Below are 9,129 nucleotides of genomic sequence, written 5' to 3'. Positions count from 1 at the left end.
CTAGTTCCCCTGAGCCCACCGCTGCTCTGTGTCACATCGTTCCTCCCCCATAACACATGTACAGTTGAACCATAATTCTCTACTTGCCTGTCATGCCCACTAGACTGCTCGAAACGCAGTAATTCTGAAATCCTCAGCACTCAACTTGGTGCCTGGCACATAACAGGTGGTCAAGCCACATGCCTATATGTGCTTCTTCTGAATGCAGGAGCAGAATGGATGCATTTATGCATGGGTGGCTGGACACATGAATGTGCTTCTGGGGAAGCGACGGGCCTGTGAGAATTGTGTGGTTGGTCGTCCTAGGGTCCCTTCCCCGACCACCCCACCGTGGAGGCCGGCGCTGAGGGATCAGGGCCTCCGTCTGAGGTCCAGCCGGTTCCTCCGCTTTGGGAACGCAGCTCCGCAGGGCACCGGCAGGGGGCGGCGTTGCCACGCAGCTGGGTGCTCCGCGGGTGACCGGCCCCCTCCCCGGCGCGCCTGGCGCGCTGCTTTGGTGACGAGGCCGGGGCTCCCCCAGTTTGGAGAGGGCGGGCCGTTCTCCCTCACAGACCGGGCAGCTGGGGTCGCGCGGGGCCACGGGCGGGAGTATTCAGCTTCCCAGGCGCGTCCCTCTCTCCCCTTTCCCTCCCTACCCCCCCAACACCCCCTCCCCCCCGCCCCCAGCCTCTACGCGAAGGAAAGTGACTCTCAGTTTGGGAAAGGCAACTAGCGGCCGGAACTTACGGCCCGAAGAAAGGGCGCGCTTTCTGGCAAAGACGTGGGTGCGAGCGCGACTGCGCGCGAACATAATGCTACACTCCTTTCGCGCCGCCGAGGCGACTGAAGTTGAGGGGCTGGGGGAGGAACGCTTGTGTCCTTTGAACTCGTACTATCGCGGGTCGTGGAAAACTAGCTCGTGTCACAATGACATTCGCATTCACTTGAAAAAGGCAAACCTTAGCGCCCGACGACGACCACACTTCGCCTCCTCACTTGTCGGCGAGACACCGCACCCCCGAGCGTCCGGCCCTGCACAGCGGCCCTTCGCGCGACCTGGCGGCCGCGCATTCCCCGCGCCACGCTCCGGGCCCGCCTCGCTCTCGGCCCCCGGCCGCGCGCCCGCCGGGCCGCCCAACGCGCCGGGGCGTCCGGTCGGGGACGCGCGCCGCGCCCCCGGCCGCCCCGAGCCGCCCGTGCGCGGGAGACGGACTCACGCTCGGCCCCGCCCCCGCGCTCCGTGGGCTCGCCCGGAGTTCCCCGCGCCGCCCGAGATTTCGAGAATCGAAACCTGGGGAGCTTCCCCTGCCCCTTACGCGTGGCGCCTGATTGGCACGGGGAAGTGGACGCTTTAGTTCACTCTGAGGCCCGGTTTATTAACGGAGTAAACGGCCTAGCCCTACACCACACAGCTTAAAAGGGGGGGGGGTCGAAAGAACCTCTGGAGCCCCGTCATTAAGCTACAATGACGCGCCATAAACGGCGAGAATTTTATGTTGGAAGTTGCTGCAGTTGCGCGACTTTAGCCGGGAACCAGTTGTGAGGGCCATTTAGAACACTTGAGGCATCGGAAGTGTTTCGTCGTTGGAGGGAAGAATAAGAGGGGCGGGGTGTGTGGGGGGTCCATACATCAAATATATGTCTACGCACATCAGTGCACACGGGAATCGCCGCCGGCTTCCCGCCCCGGGGACCGGGCCCGCTGCTGCAGCGCTAGGCTCCGCAAGGGCTCCGGCCGCGGGGCGGGTGGGGGCGGCGCCCTATGCAGATGAGGAGGGTGTGGCGAGCGTGCGGCGCCGGGCCCCGGAAGCGCAGAGAGGCCCCGGTATAAAAAAAGTACTGAGGACATTTCTCCCGCACAACTGCTAAAGCTCCAGAGACGGGAGTGTGTGCGGCGGCGGCGGCGGCGGCAGCAGGAGCCGCCACCTCCGGGACCACCGCGGCTGAGGCGGCGCGGGTGGGGTGAGGGGCGGGAGTGGCCGGCGCGGGCTGCGGGGGTCTGGGAAGGACTAAGTCGCTCGCCGCTGCCGGGAGCGCACTCGCGGCTCCTGAAGTGTTGCCGCCTCGCAGTTCCTCGCTCGCCGCGCTCCTAGAAGGGGCGGCCGCCTCCAGGTGACACAGACGGGACTCTCGCTTGCGCTTTCCAGATGCATCAGAGATACTTTTGGTGCGGGGCTGCTCTGCGGGGCGCGGCGCGCGCGGGCCGGAGGCCGCGGGGGCCTGGGGAGGGAGAGTCTCCGGGGAGCCCCTGAGGCGGGGGGCGAAGCGGGGAGGGGGCGCGCTCCTTACTCCTCGGGCCCCTGTCCGCCAGTCCGCCGCGCGTCTCAGCGCGCTCCTTCCCTCTGTTCTCTTTTAGGACCGACCAGGGCCCAGTGGCGTTCGGCGGGCACTTCATGGCGGAAGGCGAAGGGTACTTTGCCATGGCTGAGGACGAGCTGGCCGGCGGCCCTTACATCCCCCTGGCCGGAGACTTTAGCGGCGGCGACTTCGGCGGCGGCGGCGGCGGCGGCGGCGGGCACTGCTTGGACTATTGCGAAAGCCCCACGGCGCACTGCAACGTGCTGAACTGGGAGCAAGTGCAGCGGCTGGACGGCATCCTGAGCGAGACCATCCCGATCCACGGGCGCGGCAACTTCCCCACGCTCGAGCTGCAGCCCAGCCTGATCGTGAAGGTGGTGCGGCGGCGCCTGGCCGAGAAGCGCATCGGCGTCCGCGACGTGCGCCTCAACGGCTCGGCCGCCAGCCACGTCCTGCACCAGGACAGCGGCCTGGGCTACAAGGATCTGGACCTCATCTTCTGCGCCGACCTGCGCGGGGAAGAGGAGTTTCAGACTGTGAAGGACGTCGTGCTGGACTGCCTGTTGGACTTCTTACCCGAAGGGGTGAACAAAGAGAAGATCACACCACTCACACTCAAGGTAAAGCTCCCGAGAGGGGCCGGGGGCGGCGGCGGGCCGGGCGCGGGGGCGGCGCGGCGGGCAGAGGGGCGCACGTCCGCGGCCCGGACCCAGGTGGGCGCCCTGGCTGATTTTGCTTTTGAGTTTTTTCCTGAGGAAACCAAGGTGCGTGGACTGTGTTGAGTGTTTAAGCTGCTTCAGCTTCCAAGTCTTCTGCTTCCTCCTCTGCCCTGCCTTCTCTTCCTTCTCATTTTTTAACTCTTGGCTTTCCTTTATTGAGTCGTGTCCAGAGGAGATTCTGATAAGTGGAAGAGTGAAATGATGTGAACCTTTCTTTTTTTTTTTTTTTTTTTGAGTCATTTGATGATTTAGTCTCTGGGAAAAGAGCAGCCTGCAGCAGAGGCTAGTCAATGTTCTTATTATTGTATTGGAGAATGTGAATAGATTTCCTAGGTGCCTTCACGTGACGCCGTGTGTTAAGCATATATATGGTGCTTTTCCAGGTTGGTTCATGTGTTCAGGATATAATGGGTCCCCTCCTCCCCACTTTGGTCCAAAGCTCGTTTTATACAATTAGGTAAAATTATCCGAGGAACCAGCCTCCCAGAATGTCTTAATTTCGTTCATATTTGATTTTAACTGCAGGAGCCCTGGCGGGACCGTCAACATACAAATCCTATCGGTTCCCTTAGCAGGAGGGGAACTAGGTGACTAGGGACTAGGGTGAGAGGCAGACTAGCTTTTCCCTGTAGGCCCTTCTGTCTTTTGAATATTGTGGTGATATTGTGTGAATATTGTACCTATAAGATCATTCTCAAAAAATAACATTTTGAAAGTCAGGCATGACAACAGAACCTCCTAGTACTGCGCTATGTCTGCCAAAAGCCTCACACCATTATTTCTACTCTCTTTCCCAGACGGCAAAACCACTCGTTAAATGTATTTCTTTTTGTTGTTGTTGTTTTGAGAAGACTGTTTATGTTTAATGTTTAAGCCTGCAGGTAGTGTTTTGCTGAAACCTGACAAAACAAAAGGGAAGGAGCAAAATAATTCTCAGCTGTGACGAGGATGTACTTATTTATTGATTATTTTTTTCTAGGTTTGCTCATCTTCTTGTTTTGTCTTTTAAATTGTAGGAAGCTTATGTGCAGAAAATGGTTAAAGTGTGCAATGACTCTGACCGATGGAGTCTTATATCCCTGTCAAACAACAGTGGCAAAAATGTGGAACTGAAATTTGTGGATTCCCTCCGGAGGCAGTTTGAATTTAGTGTAGATTCTTTTCAAATCAAATTAGACTCTCTTCTCCTCTTTTACGAATGTTCAGAGAACCCAATGACTGAAACGTTTCACCCCACAATAATCGGGGAGAGCGTCTATGGCGATTTCCACGAAGCCTTTGATCACCTTTGTAACAAGATCATTGCCACCCGGAACCCGGAGGAAATCAGAGGGGGAGGCCTGCTTAAGTACTGCAACCTCTTAGTGAGGGGCTTTAGGCCCGCCTCTGATGAGATCAAGACCCTTCAGAGGTATATGTGTTCTAGGTTTTTCATCGATTTCTCAGACATTGGAGAGCAGCAGAGAAAACTGGAGTCCTATTTGCAGAACCACTTCGTGGGCTTGGAAGACCGCAAGTATGACTATCTCATGACCCTTCATGGAGTGGTGAATGAGAGTACCGTGTGCCTGATGGGACATGAAAGAAGACAGACTTTAAACCTGATCACAATGCTGGCTATCCGGGTGCTAGCTGACCAAAATGTCATCCCTAACGTGGCTAATGTCACTTGCTATTACCAGCCAGCCCCGTATGTAGCAGATGCCAACTTTAGCAATTACTACATTGCACAGGTCCAGCCAGTGTTCACATGCCAGCAACAGACATACTCTACTTGGCTACCTTGCAATTAGGAATCATTTAAAAGTGTCCTGTGGGGAAGCCATTTCAGACAAGATAGGAAAAAAAAAAAAAAAAGAAAAAAGAAAAAGGCTGAGTGACCCAGCCATGATTAGGGATATGTTTTGTGCAATGATGATCTGCTCCTGGTTTTAAACTTGGCAAAGCTTGTGGATCTTTTCCTAGGTATGGGAGCATGATCTCAAAATAACCCGCCCCACCACCACCGCCAACCTTCCCTCATTCTCCTACCCAACTGGATTCTGTCCTGAAACAAAAGAGACCTGTCATTAAAAACAACCAGGTTCTCCTAAAATAACAAGAGAAAAAAAGCTTGATGACAATATGGGTTTGCAGTACCTGCTCCCATAGCTTTGCCGAAAAAAAGACAAGTGGAGAGTTTCTTATAAGACGAAATTCACAAAAGGGAAAATACAGAGGAAAAAAGGGTCTCACTCCAACGAAATTATCAATTCAGGAGTTCAGATAGTAACAACTGTACAGGAGGAAGGGGGACTCCAACATTGGGATTACTATCTGAGGCTTGTAGCAAGTGCTTTCTGTGGAACTCTCCCATTGCGCTAATAGAAATGGCTTGCTCCGAATGAGCAGTAGTAGGGTGCAATTCTCATAACAAACAGCAGAACTTATGATGACACAATCCATTATTTCCAGCTGCGTGCATAGCTCGCATTTTTTAAATGTGAAAATGCAAGCAAAAACAGCTGTAGCAAAGAAAGTATGCTCAAGGACCAAAGATTTAACAGATAAAAATACCCAAGTAGAAAAGAAATAGAATATATAAAGAGTTACTATATTTGTTACACACCAATATACATCAAAGTGCCTGTTGCCTTCTGAAAATTTGAAGTGGAAAAATTTTATGGTTTAATGACTATTTTATCAGGGACTCAAGAAGAAAATAAAACAACACATAAGCTTGTGAATGGTGGAGGAGATGCCCTATTTTTTCTTGACAAATACTTGTATAAAATTAACCTTGTTGGTGTGATATTATCCTAGGTACATGTGTATGTGTGTGTATATTATGTGTATATATATACATATTTGTGATATGTGTATATACACACAGTACATTGATTATGGTCTAGAAAAATGTAGCATATAGGAAATGTTTAAATACTGTGTGCTTTTATGTTTTCAACAGGATGACATGAGACGTGGGCATATTGCAGTGATGAATTAAAACCCACATCTAAAAAAATTAAAGCGAATGAAGGAGGAAAACAATTAATATATTTGATAGGAAGAGCAGAGATTATACATTTTTAGTGAGTTTTTTTTTCCTTTTTTTTTTTTTTTTTGTGAGTCATAGAATTCCACAAATGGGAGAATATTTGTTGGGCAGAGCACTCGTTTTTTACACTAAACTGCCATTTTGATAGTTTGAACGCTTTTACTTTTAGTAATACTTGCATACCTCCCTGGTGTATAATCCAGTGGATCATGGATCAGTGATAGTCTGTTTAAATCCCTGACTGCTAAAAAGAATTTCTGGTGATCTGAACACTACTTATTAATATTTAAATGAATTTTTAAATGAATGCATTGTGCATTCCAGGACCACTAGAATTTAGTAAATGTGAAATGACCCTTTTTAAAGAGTATTTGCACGATTACTTAAAATTTATATATGAAATATATATTATATATAAAATTTTATAAATTCATGCCAATATGAAACATCTTTGACCTGTTTGTCACACTGCATTTAAGTATTTAGTACTGTACTTTAAATTCACTCACTTTGCATTCAATCAGATCCAACTTTATTTTCTGTTTCCCAAGAGACCAGTTACACCTTTGTGAAATGAACCGGCATTACTGTTTCAGTTCAGTGACAGCTAATCCCAAACCCATCCCTTCTCCCAGCCCTTAATTCCTTTGGACACTGGTCTTTGAAAATGTATTTGTTAAAAACAAATCTAACACCCGACAACCTTCCCTTTGTATTGTGAAACAGCTACACAACCCCTACCAAGTCTAGTGGATGACTGCTTACTCTGATCCTTCCTGTGAAGAGTCGACCAGATTTTTGTCATCAGTTAAAGAGGGATTGGGGAAGAAACTAGCATCATCCTGTTGGCAATGTAATTTATTTGTTATCTGGGCATCCTTCAGATGCTCAATGCTGGTTTAATCCACCCGCACTACCTTTCTTGTGCATCTTTCTTTGAAGCCTTAACCAGAACTTGATGGGTTTGTCGTAGCAGCGTCCCTGTGAATTCTGTCTGAGCTGTAACAGCTACTGCACTGCCACTCACTGTTATGTAGGGAACTCTTTCTTCTCCCACGTTGGCTCAGACTCCCTCACTCCAGCCCTGGGTTTGAAAAATTCATTGTAAATTCCCAGGAAATATTCCATTTGCAGATTAAGCCTGATACTTAACTGTCAGCAGCCAGAGCTCCGCCTCCTTACCTGTTCGGATGTTTCCTAAAAGAAAACTAAGGGAACCCTCGGGAACAGAGGAGGAGTAGCTGGTGATCTGCCTTCTTCCTTCTCATCCTAACTCTTGACCGATGAGTCGTCCACTATTTCAGAAAGAATCTGGAGGTCTCTGGCTCTGCCATAGCGACAATCTGGTGTTATTTTATGACACAGATTTTTGTTTGGAGGGGCCTTCTTGGAAAATATGCTTTTCATTTGTTTTCTCAGATATTTATGTTCTTTTCTTGCTTACTCTGGGGCTGGTAGCATAGTTGGAAATGCCAGCACCTGGCATTCAGATAGAACAGGCTGTACTCAAAACAACCTTCAGCATTTAAGATTTATATAATTTATTTCCCTTTTGTATGTACTATAGTCTTGTGCACGTGTAGTTGAACAAACAGTGGAATATATGTCTCTCTTTGTGGATGTGTGGCCTAAACATTTGAATGTCTGGTGAGAGAGAGCCGTGTGTCATAGGTCAGAGAAAAGGACAGCTCTCAATTCCTGATTAGTGCCTGTGATTTGCTTACCTTTGTGTTTATCTGGTCGAGTGTGCTGTTACTTTAAAGCAGGAAGAAGTTTTTTATCTTCTGGAGTCTCTTCTCACCTGTTCAGCCTGGCATGTCAGGGAACACTTCACCTGTGACAGTGCCCTTTTAACAAGTTGACTTCATTTGCAGTAAAATCTCGTTGCCTCAAGACGTGCTACATCAAGATGGACTTTTCCCTTCCAGAAACGGGATCAAGTGTTTGCTCACTTTCATATTGGGTGGATTGTTTTAACGTGGCTCCAGAATTGCAAGGATGGAAGAATGTCTGTAAGCCAAGCCAAGGAGGAAACGCCAAGAAAAGTGAACATACCGTTTTTTTGCCACCCCTTTCTGTTTGCTGATCGTAGGTTGCCTTATTGTGCGTCAAGTTGTTTTCATTGCAATGCTTGTCAAATAAATATTGTGAACTATTTTGTAAATGAAATGTATTATGTTAAAAGCTGTCAGCAGTTCGAAAGTAGGCTTTTTTGTTGTTTGAAGACAGCGTGTGTTAGATGAAACCAAAAAGCCAAAAAAAAAAAGTAATTTCATATATGCCACCTGTTGGAATATAGTATTTCTTTATGATCTCTTATAGTATAGCCTTTTCAGCGCTAAGAAAGAATCTCTGTGTAATACTTTGTCGTAATAATGGCTTGCTAACAAAGTCCATGGTCACAGTACAAAGTTGGAAGATGTCAAGTAACTTGGCGAGACTGGCTGCAAATCCTTGCAGAATGGAGGATGCTCTGCCCGCTGGCTGTCTCTCTCTCCGACCTCTCTACAACCATCGCCTGCTCCAAGAGGCCCTGATGGCAGCACGCCGCACCTGGGGTCACTCTTTTGGAATACTTTCACTTTAGTCTGTGTCACAGGCAGAAAAGGAGTTGCTGGAGAATGGACTCTTAAAAACTGACTTATTTGAATCAGCGCTAGAGGGAACAGATTGTGAATTTTGTTTACAGCATCCAATATTTGGATTTTTTTTTTTTGTAAATAAAAAGAAGTTATTTTTTTCTATTGATTTGTGCGTTGTTTTCCATCTCTGTGCTGGCTAAAGACCATATCCTCTGAATCCAACCTGTGTCTATGAGAAAAGATGAAGCAGTGTTTGGAGGCGACCCACCTTTATCAACTTCTGATTGGAGTGCAAGTCATTAAAACGCCCAGCTTGCAGCCAGCCCATCTCTGAACTGGCTCAGTAATATCCATTAGAATCTAGATAATGGGTGCCAACATTTTGAATCTGGTTGTGGGCTTAGCTGTGTTGAGTGACCCAGTCAGAGCTGTTTTCCAGGATCGGTAGAGACTCCTGACTCTGGACTGTAGGTTTGCTGTAGCCCTGAGGGGGCCTTGGTTTTTAGGAGTAGAG

The 9,129-nt window shown here is 48.9% G+C and overlaps 1 protein-coding gene across 2 annotated transcripts; it reads left to right on the top strand.

The window, feature by feature from the left end:
* Positions 1 to 1,811: 1,811 nt before the first annotated feature.
* Positions 1,812 to 8,781, top strand: TENT5A (terminal nucleotidyltransferase 5A). Of its 2 annotated transcripts, none has more exons than XM_030859370.2 (3): positions 1,812 to 2,146; positions 2,336 to 2,897; positions 4,013 to 8,781. In XM_030859370.2, exons 1-3 carry the CDS (start codon positions 2,127 to 2,129, stop codon positions 4,787 to 4,789), a joined length of 1,359 nt encoding a protein of 452 aa, XP_030715230.1. In that variant the 5' UTR covers positions 1,812 to 2,126; the 3' UTR covers positions 4,790 to 8,781. The 2 variants fall into 2 exon arrangements, with proteins under 2 accessions (XP_030715230.1, XP_030715231.1); XM_030859371.3 differs by having other exon boundaries at positions 1,813 to 2,091.
* The last annotated feature ends 348 nt before the right edge of the window (positions 8,782 to 9,129 follow it).

This window comes from Globicephala melas, chromosome 14, assembly GCF_963455315.2.
Source record: "Globicephala melas chromosome 14, mGloMel1.2, whole genome shotgun sequence".
Classification (NCBI taxonomy): Eukaryota; Metazoa; Chordata; class Mammalia; order Artiodactyla; family Delphinidae; genus Globicephala; species Globicephala melas.
Note: the sequence above shows the minus strand (reverse complement) of the source record. Positions and strands in the feature narration are given on the sequence as shown.